We start from the raw sequence: 23,318 nt of genomic DNA on the forward strand, positions 1-23,318 counted from the left end.
ATGGGAAGAAATAACCTATGGACAGTTAACCAATCAAATTCAACAAGTGGCACTCAAAGTGTGCAGACAAGACAAGATGCTCAGACAACCAGCAAAGGATCGAGCCCAAAGGCGAAAAGACCTTGGATCATTTTGTGAACAGTTTGGGTTACCCAGTTACTACAAAAAACCTCACAAACGACCCAAACCCACAAAATATTTTGAAAAATCACCTATATACAAAAAGAAATATCAGCCCAAACAACCTTTACCCATATAGTCTCTACCCATACAGTCTCCTCAAATAACAAACTCCTCTCCAGTTTGCTACAAATGCCATAAACTCGGGCATATAGCTCGATATTGCAAACTCAACTAAAGGATTAATACTTTGGGACTAGATGACCAAGTCAAAATTCAAATATCAAACCTTCTAATTGATTCAGAAACTGATTCTGAAAAGAAGTAGAAGATTATCTTAATCAATTAGAAGATGATATTTCAACATCTACTTCCTCACAAATCGTCAGTGACAAAGAAGGAGAAGGCCCTACCATCAATGTCTTAACAAAAGACCAAAACCTTCTTCTTGACATCATTGAAGATACTCCTGAAATAGAGAAGAGACAACTCTATTTAGACAAATTCAAAGAATCCCTTAACCAAGTCACAAATTCTTCAAATCCCTTAGCCACAGATCCTAGAATTCTTAAAACCTATAATCTCACAGACATTCTTGATAGGTTTCCCTCCAAACCTGTTAAACCTTTGACCCTACAACACCTTCAAACAGAAATTGATCTGCTCAAAGAGGAGATTAGATCAATTAGAGCCAAACAAGACCTTAGCAACCTTGTTCTTCAAAACCTAACACCAATTGAGGAACCTATCAACCAGGAGGATTCTGAATTCCTAGAACAACTTTCGAAAAAATCCAAGGAAGACAAGGATTATTTGGTCTAGATTCGATTACTAATTAATAATAATTATGTGATCGAAACTGAAGCCCTATTTGATACTGAGGCAGACCAAAATTGTATTCTTGAAAGCCTTATCCCATCTCAATTCTTTGAACAAAAGAAAAAAATTCTCAGAGGAGCTAATGGATCCAAACTTGAAATTAACTTCAAGTTAACAAATGTTCAAATCCAATTCTCCTCCCTATCTATTCCAAATACATTTCTTCTAGCCAAAAAACTATCCAACAATGTTATTCTTGGAACACCTTTTATTAAAAAACTTGTTCCTTGTCTTACTACAAACGAGGGCATAATACCCCAACTTCTTGATTCAAATGCCCTCCTGCCTTTTTCTAAAAAACTAACAAATTTTATTTTGCAGGAAGAATATCAAATTCACCAACAGTCGACGAATGGATACCACAATACCTTGTCAATAATTCTATCGCAAAAGAATATTATTCTCACAAACATCAATGCAGGGAAGATAGGATCAGATTCTTCAATGTTGTATATTACAACTTTGAAACTGGACAAAGCATTCCTCCCTATCTTCGGTATCAACATAACAACATTGTTGCAAAACCAACAAACAATACAGTTCGCAGCCTGAAGGATCAAAGCTTCATGAGGCGAAGAAAAATTCAGAGACTAATTCTTCACAAACATTGGATCAAGCATCAAGGGGGAACACAAGCACCTGAGATTGACAAAATGATTCAAGAAACAAAACAAGAGCTATCCACAACTATCTTCTAAAAACAAGATATTCAAGCTGGCTCAATCGGAACAAAATTCAGAAAAAAAATAATCATTTTACTATAGCATCGAAAGCACTGTAGCAATCCGGCAAGTTACTGTACAAACACGGCAACAAAAGACAAACGTCGCACTGTAGCGCGCACTGTATCTGTACTGTAGCGACACTGTAGCAAACACTGTAGTGGGTACTGTAGCACTACGAAAAATTTGCTATAAATACCCCTCAAACCCAACACATTCCACACACCATTCTAACACCATTTCTACACCATTCTTACACCATTTCTTCAAGTCTCATTCTCTCTCTAACTTGAAGAAACTCTCCTCCCTCTCTCTACAAACTAGTTTTTAGATTTTTAGTTTAGATTCAAACAAAGGAGCAAGCCTTGGGCAAGCTTCATATCTTGTAAGTTTTTCTTTCTTTTCTTTTGTATTCTTATATTCAATCAAATGGTTGGTTGAGCCACCTATATTCATATTCATTTACTTGTTTTTATTTGTTTTTTAATATACTAACCATACATGGCTGGTTATACCGTTTGATTTAACACTCTAACTTATTTTTACATTTTATTTACATTCTGTTTATATATGGCTGGTTCAACCGCCTATACTAACTAGTGACAGTCCGGCTGCGACCCACTTCCTAACTTTTATGCTTTCCTCCTCTTAATTCTTTACTTGTTCCTGGTTTAAGGGGCTAACCCCTCGTCAAATCTGAACGAAAGGAAGATTTTGACAATTACATATCAATATCTTCTTTCCCAATCATTAGTGATGAAATGAAAAAGAAGGACATATGATGACCAAAAATCAGAACCTTCTTTTCAACATCATTAAAGATATTCTTAAACCAAATTTCGAATCATTCTTAAACCAAATTCCGGATCCTTTGAAAGGTCTTTTCTTTGACATTCTAGAAAAAATTCCTAGACAAAATCCTGATGGTTTCTAAGATATTCTTGACAAATTCTTCATTCAACCCATGACCTTACAAAAAGAAACCATTAACCCTGAGAACCTGAATAACAATTCTCAGTTATTTCAAGAATATTCGATCCAAATACGATTACTAATTGTTGGTAATTATGTAATCGAAACAAAAGCCCTAGTTGATACAGGGTCAGATCAAAACTCTATTTCTGAAAATCTTATTCCAATTCAACTTTTAGAATTCCTTACAATAGCCAATAATCCTAAACTTGATATCAAATTCGAATTCCCAAATATACAAAACCAATTCTCGAATACCTTCTTAGGAGCATCATTTCTCAATCAATTGGCTCCTTTCCAAAATTCCTGTAAAGGGATAATATCCCAACTTTTTAAACCTATATTATTTGAACTAACTACTTTCTTGTGCAGAAACATGGCAGGAGAAGGAAGCTCATCATACAATTCAGAAGAGAAAAATACTCTCTTCGATGGATACTCTACTTGGGAACAAACATCCCACGAAGAAATGTCCAGCATTCAAACTAATGAGTGCCAAACATCATCAAATCAAAATCAAGCTAATTGGGAGTGGATCCCCGAGGAATCATTTTCAAACTGGATGCCTGCGGAATCTACTTCAAATTGGGTACCCAATGAAACAATCTCAAATCAATTCCAAGCAATTGATGAGACTTCAACAATAAATTGGATTCAGAAAACTGAAGAAGAAGAAAATCCATTTCTGGAGATCCAACTCAACCTTTTCAAATCAAACTCAGGGATGATGCCTTCTCACATCTCTGGATGGAGTATCATTATCTCGAGAATGAAAGAAAAGAATCCAGAATCAAAAACTTTGATATTATATATTTCAACAGGGATACTGGTGAAAGAATCCCTTGCTACAACATCCACAGGTATAATCACATCGGATCAGTAAACTCAAACTATTCAGTACAATGTTTCATACAAAGGAGAAACATTCAAAGAATGATTCTCAACAAATATCTGCTTGAAAAACAAGGGATCAATGCACGATATTACAAGCAATGGATCAAAGAAGCATCAGAGGAATTATCAGCAATAATTTGCTGAACAAATGCTTCAGAAATATTCAAGCTGGCTCAATCGGATATTCAAGCTGGTTCAAACAGAACAAAATACAGAAAAAAATCATTTTTACTGTAGCACTGGAAGCACTGTAGCAATCCGGCAAGTTACTGTGCAAACACGGCAACAAAAGACAAACGTTGCACTGTAGCGCGCACTGTATCAAATCACTATAGCGGGTACTGTAGCACTACGGAAATTTTGCTATAAATACCCCTCAAATCCAACACATTCCACACACCATTTCTACACCATTCTTACACCATTTCTTCAAGACTACTTCTCTCTCTAATTTGAAGAAACTCTCCTCCCTCTCTTTACAAACTAGTTTTTAGATTTTTAGTTTAGAATCAAACAAAGGAGCTTGAAGCTTCATATCCTTGTAAGTCTTCTTTACATTCTGTAATTCTTACATTCAATCAAATGGTTGGCTGAGCCACCTACATTCATATTCATTTACTTTATTTTTATTTGTTTTGATTATACTAACCATACATGGCTGGTTATACCGCTTGATCTAACACTCTAACTTGTTTTTACATTTTATTTACATTCTGTTTTATACATGGCTGGTTCAACCGCCTATACTAACTAGTGGTAGTCCGGCTGCGACCCACTTCATAACTTTTGTGCTTTCCTCCTCTTAATTCTTTACTTGTTCCTGGTTTAAGGGGCTAACCCCTCGTCCAATTTTTCTTTCCAATAGGCCTTGTTGCCATCCGTCCTATATATATATATACATATTAAAAAAAATGCTGGCAGCCCGACAGCATCATGAAAAAGTAAAAAAAAAAAAAAAGGTAGGGTCAGATTCTAACTTTGATTGGAATCTTTTCCAGAATCTCATAAATAAATGTGGCTTTGGAATCTAGCAGTTGAAATGATTTGACCTTGTGTGAAACCCAAGTTTTTTGCCAAGTTTGTCTGCTACAAGTTTTTTAAAAACTTTAACTACAGTAACCTCAAAAAAAATTTTAAAGTTTTTAAACTATACATTTCAAAATATTAAAAAATCTACACATTTCAAAAATTTTTTAAAAACTTCTATAATAAGTTATAGTAAAGTTTTAGACAAACTCCCAAAGAACTTACCTTCCAAACAGGTTTCACCAAAACTTTATTCTTGCCTATATAAACAGGCGGTGAGCATTTTTAATGGAGTAAATAAAGTCATTTATGAGTATTTTTGTTAACAAAAAGTGCAAAAGTGTAGTTTATCTCCTATAGATTTTTTGTGAAAATTTTTGGGTTGTACAATAACTTGTTTAATTCTGCCATGATAACTTGTTTTCTTTTACTTGGCTTGCTGCAAGTTTCTGATCACTTGACCAAGCTAAAGCCAGAAAAAGGCAGGCCAGCTAAATTACAATTTTTCTTAGCAATTTCTCTACCACTTTTACCATGATCAAATAAATAATGTAGAATATAGGAATTGGCATATACGCAAAATAGGAATTATGCTTTGAATCAAATAAAGTGATTAATACTCTGTAACGTTTTGCTATAAATAGATTTTGATGTTTGACAGTCTCAAATTTCATCCGATTCCGGTATTCAAAAAACCTTTTTGTGCCATTCAAGTCATCGTAGAAATTGAGTGGCTACCTGAAGTGGGCCATGTTAGCAAATCTTGTGGAGAATATACATTGTGGGCGGATTAATGGTAATCAATCAAAGCATATATGCATTATTAATAAAGGTGTCCAATAAATACTCGTTAAAATATATAAAATGTACATTATTTATTAGTGCACAAGTGAAACAAACAAAAGAGAAAAGTGGTATACAGGACACTATTCAAACACTATTTACAGTTGACTTTTGCAAAGCTTTTGACCACAATTTCTTCAATCTTCCAAGGAAAGCTTCACACAACTCAAACCACTCTCTCTCTCCTCTCTTTGGTCTGCCGAAACTAGAAGAAAGAGGGAAGGAAGAAAGCTCTTCACTTGCTCCAATGTTTGCTTCCAATTCACTTGAAAATCCTCACCCAAATCACATACCACTTGGAGATTCATCTTGGCTTGAAGAAAGGCAACCCCTTGTGGTGTTTCTTGGAGAGTTTTTGGGTGAAAAATTCTGGTTTCTTCAAGGGTTCAAGAGGTAACCCATTACCTTCTTCAATCCTTCTAATTTCTTCAAGAATCATGGTTGGTTTGCATGGGTTTACAACCCTACGCAAGGAATAGGCTAGCGGACTTGAGGAGTTTCATTTCTTACTTTAATCTCTAGACTAGCGGTCTTGAGGTGGATTATAGGTAGCTGACTTGAGGATTAAAATGTTTGATTGTTGTGTTTATGTATTATATAAGAGATTTATGGTTAGAAAATGGAGAGAAAGTTGGAAGAGGTGTAAGATGTGAGCTGGCCGAAACTGTCCTAGATTTGGTTGCAACAATCAAAGGAACTTTTATCAATTGCATTAAATTTGGTTGGATTGAAAAGCGTTAAGTGTGTTAAGAGTCCCAGATTTCGGCCAACAAGTTCAACAGAAAAGATCAAAGGAAGAGATGTTTTTGGCTGTTGAGCGGGTATGTTGAATGCATGAAATGATGACAGTGACTTCAACTGTGTACTGTGATTTGAGCGTTTAAATCATGCATGGCGCGTATCAAATTACACAGAATCTCTCGGCTAATTACTGTTGAAAAAAGAATAAATCGGAACAATATTGTTCTAACATCGGACCGGTGCCAAATTATGACTACCAGGCTGATTAAACCCGGCAACAAAGAAATATATATATTTTTTTTAAAAAAATGCTGGCAGCCCAGCAGCATTATGAAAAAGTAAAAAAAAAAAAAAAAAAAAAAAACTGGCCGTAGCAGATTTGTCAGGGTAAGATTCCAGCTTTGGCTGGAATCTTTTTCAGAATCTCGTGACCGATCAAATTTTTTTTTCTTTTGCTGTGCAGATTGTTGTCCACTACCGGGATGTGTAGTCTACTATCGGGCTGTGTGATGGTTAAATTTTTTTTTTAAAAATGTGGCTTTGGAATCTAACCGTTGAAATGAAAGGCTAGATTTTTATCAAGACTCTATTGTCGTCTATATAAACAGGCGGTGAGCATTTTTAATGGAGTAAATAAAGTCATTTAAGAGTATTTTTGTTAACAAAAAGTGCAAAAGTGTAGTTTATCTCCTCTAGATTTTTTGCGAAATTTTTTTGGTTCTACAATAACTTGTTTAATTCTGCCATGATAACTTGTTTTCTTTTACTTGGCTTGCCGCAAGTTTCTGATCACTTGACCAAGCCAGAGCCAGAAAAAGGCAGGCAAGCTAAATTACAATTTTTCTTATCAATTTCTCTACTACTTCTACCATGATCAAATAATGTAGAAAATGGGAATTGGCATATAAGCAAATTAGTTTCTAATATCTTTTCTCTTTAAAGTGTTCTGATTCATTTGACCAGGTTAGAGTCAGATAAAATACAGTACCAGGCATTCACCAAGCTGTAGTTTCTTTTTTGTTTGATCATTTTTCTGTTTACTTTTACGATGATGGAATGATCGAGTAGGAAGTAGAAGGGTGCACATGACGGTGTAATCTATGCTTGTATCACATGGGATTTTAAAAATATTCATGAAAATATCTAAAAGTCACATATGGAAGTGTATAAAATATAAGAATAAAGGGATTGAATAACATAAATTTAGAAAAATTAACACGATTAAGGTCCTGTTTGATAATCCAACTCAATATTTAAATTTAATGGGTTCAGATGTTAATATGTTTAGATGTGTTTGATAGTGAAAAATAGAACGTTATTAGTTAAGTAGATTTGAATTATTTAGGCAAAATTTACTTAAAATAATGAGTAATAAGGTATTCACTTATTACCTAATACAGAGTACTCTCGAATGTTAAAATTTTAGTACTTAATAATTCGGTAATTTAGCATATTCAGATTTGAGTTTTTATAGTTTTTTTAATTTTTTAAAAGTCTAAAAAGTTGTTATCATTTTTGAATAAATAATAAAAACATCTTCAATTTTTATATTGTTTTTAGACCCAAAGATTAGATCCAATTTCGTTCCGGTCTTATTGAACCAAAACATTAGCTAAAAAGAAATCTTGTTTAAGAGTTGCAACAATGAGATCAACTTCTAAAACGTGCAATTACAATGAGCACATTTATTCAACAAAAGTTTTTTTAAATATCTTTTTAATTGTATCACATACACAGACTAAAAATTGAATAATTATATGTCAATAATCAATTTATCACTATTTAACACCAAATTAGATGAAGATTAAATTTATACCTGCAATCTAATAATATTTAAACCTGATCATTTGGTGTTTGATTAACTTTGACAATTACTCTTGAAAATTCTACAGAAACCAAACTAGAATGGTCTAGTGGACAGGGCCAGGGTTGGTTTTGTCTTTCGGCCCATTTTAATGAGTAAAACGAGCCAGCAAAATCCAGTGGGTCCTCTGTCCACATTACATCAACACGTGTCCCATGGCCCCACAAAGATTTTTTATTTAATAATAAAACAACCACATTATCCACTAGACGTGCGCAATGAGCACCCTGCGCACGTTAGCAACAACCCTACCTTACTATATATAGTGAGTCCCTTTCTTCTCCGCTGCTACACTCGCGCTGCCGCCCACTCCTGTTTTTCAATAATGGGAAAAAAATATTTTTTATTCCATTGCACAAATTAAAAAAAAAATTAAGATTAAGAATTTTCGTGTGTGAGTGCGTGAGAGAGAGAGAGAGAGAGTTGAGGATGGTTGTGGAGCGGTGGGTTGAAACGGCCGTCGGCGATGTGTTGAAGGACGGCGCTCGGATGCTACAGATTAAGTTGAAAAACCGGTTCAGAGTCGCCGTCGATCACCATCGGAGAATGGCGGGTTTCTACTCCACCGACGGCGATGGATACTTCTCGTCGACAATGCAGCGGTTGATTCAGCGATTCAGCGAGTTCCGTAGGGATTCTCTGCCTTCGTCCACTATGTTCTACCGCAAACGAGGTTAATCTCTTATAATAGAACTCTTTTCCTTTTTTTTAAGTATATGCTGTTTTGACGTTATAAATAATATCTACATCTTTTTGTGCATTTTCTGGTTAGTTTTTAATTTAATGCTATTGAGTTTTGTTATGGATGGTGGTGAGGTGGACTTTTTCTTACATTAGGAGTTCCGGGAGTTGATTAAGATCGAGCTGCTTATAATTTGTATTCATGATCGCTAATGAAGTTTGAGACTTGGCTGTCGTAAAATTGGTGATTGTTTTTTGAAGTCTGAATTTTATGGAATGTAAGTTGTTGAAGCGTGCATTTTTGACTCATTGAAATATGGATAGTAATTGAGGATTTGGTTGAATTTTTTGCATGGCAGTGGCAGTATCCCTTTTGGAGAAATGTGTTGATAGCTTATAAGTGGACAAAAATAAGTTAGAAGGATGAGAAATCATACTCCATAGATACCCAGGAAGAAACGCGAAAGTTCATGTTGAAGTCTAGCTATTTACACTAATCTGGGATAAAGACTTGATCAGGGAGTAAACTAGCCCAAGACTTGAAATTTAACAGGATGGGAAAAGGCCAAATTGTTTCGGCTTAATGAACCGGAATCTTCGCACAAATTTAATATGGATGCTCACTAACTCCTAGTGTCATTAAATGATTTATTCTTCTCATCATTATCTGTAAATGCTCTGAACAGGACAACTTATTCAATTAGATCAAGATTGTAGGTAATGATTAAACTTTAAGTATTGAAATTCTGATCTTCAATTTTATTGAAGTTTTCCTGAATTTTTCTTTTCTCTACTTTCTTTGTAAGAACCTGTATGTGGAAAAAGTCCTAGGTTTTCCCTTAGTATTGGAAAACAAAGCTTAAACTTTCCAGTATGAATTAAACCTTGATGCATATTTCTTGTGCTTCCACTTTCGTCAAATAGGATTCGGAATTTATGGTTGACACTCTGGATTTGATTCGTGACTAGTCATTTATTGCAAAATAACAATATAAGAATGACATGGAGGAAGTATCTTGATGTAATTTCATGTTATGGAATTGAGAAATGATGAACTTGGAATCTTCAGTTCTAGTAAGCAATTAATTTTTCAGACCTATTGTTTCTCAATTTTTTTTAGGGGGTGAAAGGGGTAGCAGAAAGATCTAGTATGGCAGAGTCGACATTGTGATCCTAACTTGTTTCTCTAATTGCTTTGGAAAATAACCATACAGATTCTACAATAATTGGGATTGAAGTTCTGTTCATTTATCTGAAAGAGATGTCAATTCGTGTTTTTTTTTCTTTAAACAATGTCCTTTTCATCCCAAAGAGGAAATGATATAAAAAAAAACTTGGTTAACTTTATTGATTTCAACTCATATGTGTGTGAAACGGCAAGCCAATAGTTGTATGAGTTGCTTGATTTCAAAGATCTTTGATGAAAGCAACTTGTAAAATGAACTACATTTCACTTGAGTCTTGCTAAATAGTAAAATGAAAAACAGACAAGTAGCATTCTCACTATACCTGCAAAGGATATTATGCTTTATATTTCTGGGAGCTGATGCTCATTTCTGGGTGAAGATGACAATACCCTGAGATTTAAAAGGAACTACTTCTGAAAATTTTCCTTTTTTTTTTTTTGAGATTTTATTTGCATTTTTACTGTCATTGGATCAAATATTGGTGGATCATATTAAAAGTCAGTACTGAAATAATTTTATCATTGAGCTGTATACCTCTGGCCTTCTGCAAAGCAAATTTATTTTATCATCTCCAGACCTAGTTGATTAAACAAACTGAGACAAAAATATTGGAGATAGACTTAATTGTTCCAGGAATTCAACTCTGTCTTCAAAGGGAATTGTTTCCTTCTGTCTGTCTATTTTTTATCTTAAGGGTTAAATTGTAGATAGAGTCGTTCTGCGCTGTATGGAATCATCTTCTTTTAGAGCTGATTTTCCACATAAGATGATTTGCTTATGTACAGAGAAGAGTTTTTGCTTCTCAATTCTACTACTCTTCCCTCTATCCTCATCTTTTTGTACATGTACTCCGTGTCTCCTTAAGAAACTATTTCTAAGAAGAGGGGATGTGGTAGAGTACGTAGGGATGGGAAGCAGGCATGAATCGTAGCTGGCAGTTTATCAACTAACTCCACTAGCTAATGTGATCTGAAAGTTATTTAGAGACTTTGAGAAATTTTTCTAGTTGTATTAGTTGGATTTATAATATGTGAACTTTATAATTGCAGTTAGTAAAGACATTGATCTCGAAGCAGATTCAGTCCTGACCCGAGCGCTTCAGGCTGTGGCTGTTCCTGTTTTTGGAAATGTTTGTCATGTTTTCATGCATGGCCTGAATCGAGTGCAGGCATGAAAATTTTTTCTGGTGATACAATTTAATATTCTCTCTCTCTGTGTTTTTGGCATGTTACAAACAATTAAATGACTTGCATCACAGATATATGGTGCAGAAAAACTTCACCAGGCTGTCTTAGGTAGACCAGAAAATAAGCCCTTAGTTACAGTAAGTACACCAATTCATTGTTGTATTTTAGTAATATCAATTGGTTTACATTTTCCCTTGCCCATAAAAATAATCATCTGATTGCGCTAAGCTGTTTAAATCATATGTAGGTTAGCAACCATGTTGCTGCCGTAGATGACCCCTTTGTTCTTGCTGCCTTACTTCCCCGAAATGTTCTGTTAGATGCTCATAACTTGAGGTGGACACTTTGTGCAACTGATCGATGCTTTCGTAACCCTTTGACATCTGCATTCTTTAAATATGTGAAAGTGCTTCCAGTTTCTCGTGGTGATGGTATTTATCAGAAGGTACTTCATTGTTTGAACTTGCAACTTTTTTAAAGATATTATGTATACATGGGATCATATTTTCATCTCCACTTTTCAGACTTCATTTCTTTAAGGTGTAAAACTATGTGCTTAGTGAGCTTGTGCTAAGGAAGCAGATATTTTGTTTAATTATCCAAACTCTGTGTAGCTGTCAAGTTTTCAGATGCTTTAATTTGGGCTCAATTGAGGGTGCTCTCGTTTTTAAACTGTGGCTGATATTAAAGCTGGTGCAGCTTCTCCTAAGGACCTTTAATTCTTTGTAATTTTTATTTGCCTGTTCTGGTCTCAAGATGCTAATTTTGTCAACTAATCTGTAATAAAAATAGGTTAATTTAAAATTATTTCGGCATTCTTTTAATGCCTCGCTTTCAATTCGAACTTGTGAAAATAGTTTTCTCTTCCCCCTGTATTCGACCATTTGTCACTTCATAGGTCAAGCAATTGAACATGGTGAACATTTGTCAGTGGTGTAGCTTGTAGCGTACATGCAACTGTTTTTTCTTCACAGCTTAATAGCTTGAATGTCATCTATCTCTGCAAATTTCTCTACAATCTGATCATTTCAAAGTTGGCTTAATTTCTTCTTCATAACTTGATTCAGGGAATGGATGTTGCTATATCCAAATTGAATCGTGGTGAGTGGGTTCACATATTCCCCGAAGGCAGCCGTTCTCGAGATGGAGGGAAAACCATAGGTCCTATTAAGAGAGGTGTCGGCAGGTGAGAAATCTCTTAAGCAATCTTGTTCGTGAATGAAATTCATCCCCTTTTAAAAGGTTAAAGAATTGTGGTTTATTCCTATATGCTTTTTGGTACATGGTTTGCTGATTCAAGCCTAGTGACTTTCCCCCCGCCCCCAAACACCCCCCCCCCCCCAACACAAAAAAAACCATTGTTTTCCTGTTGGAGGGTGGCCTCGGGGGGACTGGGCTAAGTTACTGAGGGAAATTGGCAAAACAATTGTCCTTTTATTTAGATGTTGCTTCTTGATTATGGGATGAGATTGACTGAGCAAGGTGGACAAGATTGTATTGCAACATGATGTCTGTCTTTTCTTTAATGTCTCAATTATTGTGACATTGTGAGGATTTGAAATTGTGCAAATTATCTAAATGACTTTTGATATGATAGTGATAACTTCTTACAGTACCATATTTGTCCCCGTTTCTGCAAACGAGATGAGCTGTGAAACTATTCACATAAGCTTTTATAGCTTGAATAAGCTGTCAAAAAAAGTCTTTATTCTGCAATTGGTTCTACTTGCTTTTGCAGTAAGAACTAAAAGCTGTTACCAGGCTAGAAAATGCATCAGGTGATATGTCTTGTATATATTTTTCAATCTGGCCTGTAAGTAGATATGTGTTATGATCTGTTTAGAACTAAGTACTGCAGCTCAGAGTGAACCAAGAGCTCAATAACTTGAGAGGAACGCAATCTAGTTTAGACACCATGACAAAGTATTTTGAGTAGGTTCTTTTTTATATGCATCTGTTATGGTTATTATGCTTGATGGAGGGGATGGGTGTCTAGTTATCTGATATGGTAGTTTATAGTTGACGTTGCATTTGTTTTGCTTAATGTTGCACCCTGGATTTTTCATGCTTTGTGCCAAATTTATCCTATTGACTGGATCATGTCTGCACTTTGACAATAACTGTAACAGGTTGATCTTAGATGCTGACAATGTACCAATAGTTCTCCCATTTGTGCACACTGGCATGCAAGATATAATGCCAATAGGAGCCAAGCTTCCCAGGATTGGTAAGACGGTAAGTACTTTTTGTTTCACCAAGTGGTGCTATTTATTTTGGAAAGTTGTGATAGTTTCAAAGCATCATCTTGAGCTTTCTGTTTTCGGATAGTCAATTTTGGAACACTCATCCGATAAGCTATCTTTCTGTGATCTGGCCTGATCGATCATCAACTACAGGTTACTGTACTTATCGGTGACCCCATTCAATTTGATGATATACTCAATTTGGAAGAAAACCAGAATATGTCCAGAGGGAAGCTGTATGATGCCGTGATTGCTAGAATACGCGATCGACTGCAGAGGTTAAAAGCTCAAGTTGAAAGATTAGTGATTGAACAATCACTTCAACTTCAGAATTACCCTACAAAGGTCACTGAACAATCAGCTGGAATTTTGCGCCAGGTTGATTGGGGTTCGCTTGGCAAGGAAACTTATACACGACTTGAAGACCATCTATCCCCGAGGAAAAATTTAACAACTGAAAAAGTAGAAGTAGACCAAACCCAGTTACAAGAAAGAAGCTTACAGAGTCGGAATTCTAAAATGTGTTTGTTCTGGGAAGGTGGAATTGGCTCTAGGAATCATGGTTACATGGAATCCGCCGAGTTAATGGGTTTTGCAGCTAGAGTTTTATTAATGAATAATACTCCTTGGGTTAATGACGGCTTTGTTGATAGTCAAGGAGTTAATCCATTGAAGGCTTTGAATGACTTTAGGAAATCAATGTATGAAAGCTACTATACTCCTGCTAACCCCAGTTTTTGCTGACAACTGTGTAATTTAAGGTTAAAATAGATTTTTTTTTAAAAACAATTTTCTGTTTTCTTGTCTTGTCTAGCCAATTGGAGTCATTAGCACCTGGAGTAGATTGATTTCTGGGAAACAACTAATAAACCTTTATTAAAGTTATGGTCTGTCTAGCGAGTGCTTTTTTGGCATTCGTTAAAATATATTTTAGGTGTTAAATTTTTAAAAATATAAGATTAATTTAAAAAAAAGTATACAAATGTAAAAAGAATAATTAGAAAAAGTGTATAAATGTAAAAGAAAGTAATAATTGTTAATATGTGTGTATATATATAAATGATAGGTTAAATGGAATTTAGGTGTGTTAACGAGCGCTCAGGCACTATTAGAAAAAGATCCTTAAAGCTGTATCTGAAATTTGAACTTTTACCCTGTGAGTAGGAGCATATGACTAAAAGGCACAAAGCAGGGGTCTCATTTGCATCTTCTGTATGATCATCGGGAATCAAACTATTTGGATATGAAGTTATTTGCCAAAATTTTTTTGATTGTATCATGATGCACTTCTTAATTGTTGTTTTATATTTTAATCACCTTTTAAAAATCTCACATACATTATTTATTGTTCCGAAAATCATTTTCAAATAACTCTTGTGCAAACATGCAGTATTTGTCATTTCTAATTCTCCTAGTGGATTTCAAATGGTCTCCACACCAACCATTTGAGTCCAAAGAAGTATGATTAGTTAAAGCTGAAATGGTGCTTGAGAATTAGCCAAAATAATAATAATAATAATTCAATTTCTGCCGGCCCCATTGGCATATCGGAGCATTGTATTCCCCCCCTTTTTTTTTGCTACGTGAAATATCTAAACTTGATCAGTTATTAATCGAGTTGATTTGGAATAATAATAAGTCAAAAAACGCAATGATATTAATCTGAAAATTACTTATCAATATATTTCCTCTTTGTAAGATTTGAAATTTCCAATGTATTATCGTCAGGGTGATTAACAAGATTATATTTAATTGTTAATATTTGCTACAATTCAATTTTTTTTTTAAAACTAATGAGTTTCGATACATGATATGTAACTTATATTTAAACCGGAAACAAAGTGCAGGGTAAAAAGAATGAATTCAGAAAAAAAAAAAATTCACAAAATTAAAATTACTGTGATACTTACCTATTTACAGCAAAAGTGGAGATAAAAAAAATATCACATTTCCATTTAAAATAAAATGAGAAACAAAACGGAAACCATAACCCCACGGCACGGCAGGTCTAGTTACAGTACAGATCATCACAAAATATTGGAATCTGGTAATAAATTCGGGATCAGCACACACAGTGGAAGGTGTGACTGTGTGTGAAAATTTAGTACCCGAAAAAAAAAAAGAAACAAAAATGTCAGACGACGATGAAGAAACGAGTACAGAGCCGGAAGAGCTGAGTCACAAGCAAAAACTAGAAATTGCAAAATGGTTCCTCATCAATTCTCCCCCTGGCGAAATCCAATACGTAGCCAAAGGTATGTTTATTTATTTTGGGTACAATAATCTAATCGCCTAACAACTTTGTGGTTTTTTTTTTTTTTTGGGGAATTTTTGTTGACAATTATCATGTTTGGGGGGGCCGCCGGCTGCAGATGTTAAAGCGGTTTTGAAAGATGAAAATGTATATGAAGCAGCGGCAGCGGAGGCATTTCCTCTGTACAACAAATCTCACATGATTTGCCTACAACTTCCTGACCGAAGTGGCGATGTAATTTTCGCTTCCTTCCTTTTTCCAATGCCGTTTTCTGTTTTGTTTTGAATTTTTTTTCCGGCCAGTATTGTGTTGGATTTTTAGGCTGAATCATTTTTTGGACTACTGAAATAAATGCTTCTATAATTTATGCACAGTTATTGGCATGCGAGTTTAATAATTCTCTTTCTATTGAAGTCCTGCAAGTTTAAGAATTTTACCATTAAATGCATACTTCTTAATTTGCCATTGCATTTGTCAGTTTTCTTAATTTAACTTGAACTTCTCCAAGAAACTGACAATCCCCATTTAATTAATGCTTACTGGGCAGCTGGTGGATAAACCCCACTTATAAACATAAGGTTATAGCCTTCATTAGGAAGAGATAGTCAGTGCATCCTGTGTACGCTGTCTTGATGGAGCAACCCAATTACGAGTAAAGAGATAGGTTTTATATATCCACTGCCTGATAATTTTTAGTCGAGTTTTAGGAGCTTTATCGGTCAGTGTACTTGGAGGAGGAGGAGCTTAATTGGTTAGCTAAACACTGGACTTCCAGTTCTCACGTTGATCAGTTCAAAAGGCTGGTTTTTGCTGCTATGGTATGTGAATTGTGCAGAGCTAGGGATGGAGGTGCTTTTTAGTCTAGGCATGTTTCTGCTGGTAGTGTATGTCTGCTATTGTGGAGAGTGTGGTTTATGTTGTGCTTGCCTGGGGGAACTTTCCTACAACTAGAGAGACATTTGCATGGGCAGTTGATCTTGTTAGAAATGCTAGTTTTTGTTTATTTAGGTTCCTTAATTTTTGAAATGTATGGTGTTAGGTTCATGTGATTAGTTTACTCCTGTATATAAAAATCAATTTTTTTTTTCCTTTAGGAAAGATTTATTGTTGCTAAAATTTGGAATTGCTTGTAATGTTGTACATGAAATATTGAGTGTTTTAATTTTGCTTTGATGTTATACGTACAGGTCATGGTGACATCGTTTAGTGAGATTACTGAAGATGAATATCTTGATCCTAGGACTGCCCAAGTGGCTGTGGTTAACCATGTTAAGCAAGTAATTTGCTCTTTATCATCCAGTTCATTATGGATTTGAATTATTCTCTGCTCTTCCTTTGGATTAATTTATAGTCTGTTTTCTTTTCGTGATGAAACGCATAGTGATCAAGAAGCGCCACTAGAGGATTAAAGAGTTGGTCTAGTAGGAAACACTTGTGCTTTTTACCAGTCAAATTTGCTATTTTGATACACGTAGTATAAAGTTTTTCCATTTATCAGCCCAACTGATATTGACTTTTTGAAAAAAAAAAAAATTGGCTATATGTGCCTGTGATTTTGCCCCATCAAGCTGAAAAAGCGAGCAATAAAGTTAAGATGCTGACAAGGTGGAAGCAAGGGTACCTGTTTGGTTTGTCTTGAACTAATGGGAAGGTCCAATAGAATATGCTTTCTGAGGCTTTTTATATTGTTTAGAGACGCAATGTAGCCTTAATGTCAATAAGGGAAATTCTATTACAGGTATTCACTCGTCCCCCCTCAGCTACAAGACTGAGTAAATTGCTCTTCATTTCCTCATTCCAGGGATCATTAAGCGGGATTGCATTAGGCTTTGTAGGTTTGCTAAGTGAACTCTGTTGATTGAAAAACTTAGTATGTTAGAGCCCTGATTTTGCTAATTTGGTAAGGTGTCTGTTTATTTTGTACCGCCTCGAGTCTTGGAGTCTGTAAATGAAATACCTGAATACGTCTTGACAATGAACTTAGGCTTTTCTACAGCTGTTTCCTTTCAGCAGGTGTACCTTAGTTTTTCACTTTTTTGAGAAATAAGCTTATTGGCTTGTGGATTCTTATATATGACAAAGTGCACTGCTTATTCAGGCTTGCACGGAAGTTAGACCGGCAAGTGATGAAGAACTTCCATCTGCATATGTAGAGGAATATCGGTATGTTTTTGGACCTCTTTTTGGTAAAAAAACTTCATACTGTTTTTTTTCTAAGAGAAGCTACACTGGTTTAGGTGCTTGTAGGTGCTTCTATATAAGACAGTTTACCAGCTCAAATGTTCTTGAAGTTCATTTAGGAGGGTTGAACTTATTATTTGGCTATCATCTGCAGGATTGAAGTAGTTGTTTCGTTTTTTAAAACATCCCAGAGGCTTGGAAAAACTTTTGAGTTACATATGTTTAATAGAAACACAAATGAAGGTTCTCTGTAATGATTAAGCAGGCATATAAGTACAAGGACTAATTGCTTAAAGTTTGTTTGTGTTTACCTGAGTGAGTAATAGCATATGGAGGATGCGAGGGACATATAGCATTCTCAAACATTGATTTATTTGGAGGTTAACATTTCATTATATATTGAGCAACAGTGAAAGCTGCATTATAGTCACCTAGTAGCATAAATGTTCTTCTATTGGTCTATTCTCCAAAGACCCTAATTCTTGAGCATCTGTGTTAATTGTGGTGCATTTTGTCATTGTACACACTGTTTTGGTTATATGACTGCAATGAGCCAATTATTTTCAGCTCAGTCACAGAATTTTGATAATACTTCATGAAATGCTGTTCTTTTTCTAAGTTACTGCTTTCCACGATTTCTAGTATGTTCCTTTTGATGGTGTTACTTTTCAGGTGCGCGGTGGATGCAGAAATTAGCAAGTACGTTGGCGAAGCTTATCCGAAAGGTGTATGCTCAGTCTACTCTACCAAAGGAAAGCATGTGGAAGAACCTGGATCTAATTTTGAGCTTGTTGTGGTGGTTTTAGCTTCTAGACATAGTCCTCAAAATTTCTGGTATGCCAATGCCCAAGTGCTGTGATTTCTCCGAATTAAGGAACTTTGAAATGGTTTAGGAAACTACCAATTAGACACTAATGCTTGTCTTTTGCTAGACAAAAACCAAAAATAGCTGTGTCATTCCAAATTTGAACTTGAGACTCCATCAAGGCATTTTAGTTTACTTTTCTGTGTATTTTATGTGTTGCATAGTCTCTTGTCATTGTGGGGTATCCCAAACCTATAATTTGCTATTTCTTATGAAATCTTGCAAGTGAGGCTACACTTTTGTGGTATTACTTCAAGCAAAAAATTTAATTACGCTTTCCTCTGCCATGGAATGATGGAAGTTTGGAAAGAAATTAATTACTGGTGAATTGCAATCTTTTCTGCATGCTTTATCATGAGTTGCTCCAGAGTTACAAAGAAAAGTATCACTACTTTTATTTGCATTTGAGCTTGGCAAAAGGAAGGTTCTGTAAAATTGTTTCAATGTCCTATATAGGCTTGAACATCTGCTATCACATGTGCATAATTATTGTGGTAAAAGATATCTATAATTTCTGAAATTTGGAAGAGCAAAATTGGCATTTTTCGAATATATGGCAGTTCATTCTTAAGCCTTTAGTCCTTTTCTTGAGAAATAGCAGCTTCAATGGAGTTGATTCTCTCTTTCTCTCTCTCGTCCGTCCCCCCCCCCCCTCCTCCTCCTCCAAAAAGGAAAAAAAAAAACCTTAAACTGTCTGTGCATGGAATTCCAAGATAAAACAGTGGGAGGGGAATGCATAAATACAGAAAGTCTTGATCATCTTCAAGCCTCACTTTTCTGTTAAGAACTTGATGTCTGTGCTGGTTTTTCCATATAATATGCACCTTGAGAGCTACAAGCATCCTATATGGTCGAATGCATTTGGGAAGGAATTTATAACTTGATATTGGTGTATGATTTCAGTCTGAAAGTGGAGAGTTTTGTTACCCTACTTTCAGTCTAAAAATGGATGATTGTACAATAAATAGCGTGAAAGACAAGGCCATGGTTGCCAACACTCTTTATTGATGACAACATTCTGAAAATTTAAGACTTATAAAATGAAATCTTGATGCTAAGACCTAGGAGTTGTTGCATTCACCAGATATGGTTAGCTATAATTAAGAGGAGTAAGATACAGCATTCTTCTATTTATGTTTTGCTCGTTAAATAGTTGTCTCGTTGTGTAATGGTGCAGCAATGGAAGTTGGCGCTCAATATGGAATGTTGTGTTCGAGGATGAGCTACAAATTGTGGAACTGAGAGGCAGAATGGAGGTGTGATTTGTTATTTTGTATTATGAGTGTCCAGTAAGATTTCTTTTGTTGAAGTTATCTCCTTGTTTACCTTTTACTGTTTACTATCCAAGATTAAGTATACTCATGCCGAGAAAGACGTGTGTCATTGGTAACATTTTACGTTTTCCTGTTAAGGTAGGGGCCCACTATTTTGAAGAGGGAAATGTCCAATTAGATGCAAAACATGAATGCAAGGATTCAACTGCATTTCAGGTCAAGAGTTTGCTAATGTTTGTCCTGAAATTTCTTTATTACATCTAGTATAATTGTTGCATGTTTTAAATCTTCTTCTCTTATTCAAGGTACATTTTGTTCTGGAATGAAATTATGTTTCTTTTCTTTAGTTCACAAATCATGAACACTTCTATAGCTTATTCGGTGTTGCAGAATGGTACCTGTGATATAGATTCATAAGCAAATTTTGGATGTCTAACATGATCACGTGTCTTGGATAGCTTTCTGTGACACTTAAAAGAATATGGGATAATAACTTTAGGAACCTTCTAAACTTTCTGGTAAAGTGCTGGATCTGATTCCAACAGTTATCTTCAATCATTATACTGGATATAGCTGCCTATTTCTTTTACATATGACAAATGCTTTTTTTTTTAACGAGTTGCAATGACACTTCTGGAAGAACTTTGGAGTCTGATAGGGCACTATAACAAGATATTATATATGTGTTGTGGAGGATTCTGAAGGTTAAGAGCAACTGTTGGTGTGATATTTTTATTTGTTTATTTATCTATTTAATCATGTACTTAGTTTTTGTAGGGGAGCGTTGAGACTTTGGGTTTGGCTTATGGGGCTTTGAAAGTTCTGAATGATCGAAAAAACAGATTATTTGAATCTCTATCTGACATGTATGTTACATATCTTCAGTCACCTGATGATTGTGCTGCTTCTGTGATGAATATAATTCGCCATCATGAGACGGAGTACCTAAATTCTCTTCAGGTTTGGTACTCCTGCAAATCTTAATTTCTGATTTTTTTTCGAAGTGTTTGTACTTAGTAGTTTATGACTGACATTTGTTTATTGACAGACATCTTATTTGAATCTGCCTGATACAACTTTCAAGGTAAATCTAGGCTCTCATTTGGTCTGGGATCATCTTCATGAAATGAAGTTTCTGGTGGATCTGGTTTCTCTCTATGCCTATTATGTGAATTTTAGTCTATGCTCAGTAGTGTAGTGACCTTTTTGATAACTTGATCTGCTGGTATTTGTTGTTAGCCTTAGAGGACCTGTGTCTGTCAATTGTTCTGCCTGTCAGTTCTTGCACCACTGTTTTTCTAACTATTTATATGTGATGCTTTTGAGATGGAGTGTTGGTCTAATTCTACCAACAAGTGTAGGGGTTATATATGCTAGTTATATGTTTCACCCTCAATTCTCATGCTGATTTATAGATGTTCACAAGGTTTCTTCTGCTTTCCTTTGCCTGCTGCAGGACCTTCGAAGAAAGCTTCCAGTTACTCGGACACTATTCCCGTGGCACAACACTATGCAGTTCAGCTTGACCAGAGATATATCAAAAGAACTTGGCATTGGAAAATAGGATATGGTATAATCGGCATCTATTTTTGAGATTTCATCCAGCAGTGTTTTTGCTCTGCGTATGTAGATCCAAAAATTTTCGTCCGAGACTGCATACAACATTCTTTATTCTGTTTTTACAACCTTTTCACCTTCTAAAAATTTGAGATTATTGTGAGGATTTAAGGAAAGGAGGGTGCGGGGGCAGAAATGCTGAAGAGCTAAATACCAGTTATAGTTCCTTGAGCTGCAATGCAAATGCTGGAACCAGTCTGTTTGTTCTTCCTCTAAAATTGAGTATCTTTGTCACATGGTGCTCGTAAATTTTTCTGCCTGTGTCTGATCGTACCTAATTCCAAATGATGGTAGGCATCTTGTTGCCTCGAGTTTGTTTATGTTCTTTCTTCTATAATATGACGAAGTGAAAATGGAACCATCTCTCATTTCTAGTTCTTTTTTTCCCTTGCCCGTTTGGGGGCACGGATGTGGTGAGAAAAGAGAGGGCTAAGAAAGAAAGTGAAATCTTTCTGGCATTTGGAAATTTTAACAGGAAAGAAATTGAAATTCCACACTCCCTCCTTTCACACTACAAAAATCGTCAGGCCAAAATTGGGTGGAAAGCGTGAGTTAAGTAAATGTTTTAATATATCAATTTTGCCCTTTCAAAGATTGTAATATAGTAATGTTTTTCTATGTTACGTGAATTTCAAGTTTCAAGGGCGCTTATGTAAAATTAAATCTTTTCCTTTCAATGCCCTTTACTCCCAAATAAAGAAAAATCTTTTCATTGTCTCTCTCCAAAAACTCCCAAGCAACATGAAGAGATAAAATAACCTCTTCTTGTATTTTCTTTTCTTTTCTAACTTAGGCTTTCTCTTCTTTTCTTTCCCGAACTCCCAAACTGACTATAACGTGCTTATCCTTTTTTTTCCTTTTTACTAGTTAATTTGTTATATTTAACTTATGTCCCATTATTATAGTCATAAGTAAAATTCATCGTTGAATGAAGAATGAAGTGTTATTGAACCTTGAATTAAACATTATTAAATATTTAAATTTAAACTATCAATTTTAATGAGAGATACAAGTCAAAAAAATAGTACCCAAAAGGGATCATAGAATTTTTTTATCTTTTAATGGAATCATCTCCTTTCTCTACTGTTCTCTTATGAGGAGCGTGATAAAAAAAAAAAGAAAAAAAGGAAAGTGCGACATGGTATTTTGTGAGAAAAATCACACCTGTAATTGAAAAATTCGTCGGAAAGCTGAAAAAGATGCATTGCTATTTGCTACAAGATTCCATTGCCGGGATTCGGGCGGGGATTGGCTAAAAAGTGAAGATTCAAAGAATGTTTGGGCGGGGATTGGCTAAAAAGTGAAGATTCAAAGAATGTTAAAAACATTCCGTTACCGGGAATCGAACCCGGGTCTCCTGGGTGAAAGCCAGACATCCTAACCGCTGGACGATAACGGATTTTTTTGTTGAGTGCTGCGAGAAATAATCATTTTATCTATAATAACTCGTTATTATCCATGGGTTCAATGGCATTTTTACTGGCAAAATACCAAATCCAGGTTGGGATGTCTCAATTCTCAAATGTGAATTGGGAAACAGAATAGATAAGATAATAGGAAACAAACCGCCTCTAATTATATGTTTCACCAAGAAAAAAAGCTTGATTTACTTGTTTTACCAATTCTAATATACATAGTTAATTGTTCTTGAAAGTAAAATAAAATTATAGGTAAAAATTTGCCTTTTCTCTTATTAATGTCTTTCATTATTTTGTAAAATTATTTTAGAAAGTGGATAAACTCACATTGTACCCAATCCCTATGTAAA

The 23,318-nt window shown here is 35.1% G+C and overlaps 2 protein-coding genes and 1 non-coding gene across 3 annotated transcripts; 2 read left to right on the top strand and 1 right to left on the bottom strand.

The window, feature by feature from the left end:
- The first annotated feature begins 8,370 nt into the window (after positions 1-8,370).
- LOC113762349 lies at positions 8,371-14,180 on the top strand. Its single transcript, XM_027305749.1, has 7 exons — positions 8,371-8,734; positions 10,979-11,097; positions 11,188-11,253; positions 11,364-11,561; positions 12,184-12,302; positions 13,246-13,351; positions 13,513-14,180. Exons 1-7 carry the CDS (start codon positions 8,491-8,493, stop codon positions 14,101-14,103), a joined length of 1,443 nt encoding a protein of 480 aa, XP_027161550.1. The 5' UTR covers positions 8,371-8,490; the 3' UTR covers positions 14,104-14,180.
- A 1,202-nt stretch (positions 14,181-15,382) lies between these two features.
- LOC113761980 (F-actin-capping protein subunit alpha) lies at positions 15,383-21,870 on the top strand. The gene is made up of 10 exons (XM_027305199.1): positions 15,383-15,614; positions 15,732-15,847; positions 16,801-16,890; positions 17,712-17,776; positions 18,467-18,628; positions 19,837-19,915; positions 20,072-20,149; positions 20,819-20,893; positions 20,982-21,017; positions 21,390-21,870. The coding sequence occupies exons 1-10, from the start codon at positions 15,491-15,493 to the stop codon at positions 21,495-21,497; spliced, it is 933 nt and encodes a 310-aa protein (XP_027161000.1). The 5' UTR covers positions 15,383-15,490; the 3' UTR covers positions 21,498-21,870.
- A 1,007-nt stretch (positions 21,871-22,877) lies between these two features.
- On the bottom strand, positions 22,878-22,949 carry TRNAE-UUC. The gene has a single exon. It is a non-coding gene; the product is annotated as a tRNA-Glu (tRNA).
- Between the last annotated feature and the right edge of the window lie 369 nt (positions 22,950-23,318).

Source organism: Coffea eugenioides, chromosome 2 (genome assembly GCF_003713205.1).
Source record: "Coffea eugenioides isolate CCC68of chromosome 2, Ceug_1.0, whole genome shotgun sequence".
Taxonomy (NCBI): domain Eukaryota; kingdom Viridiplantae; phylum Streptophyta; class Magnoliopsida; order Gentianales; family Rubiaceae; genus Coffea; species Coffea eugenioides.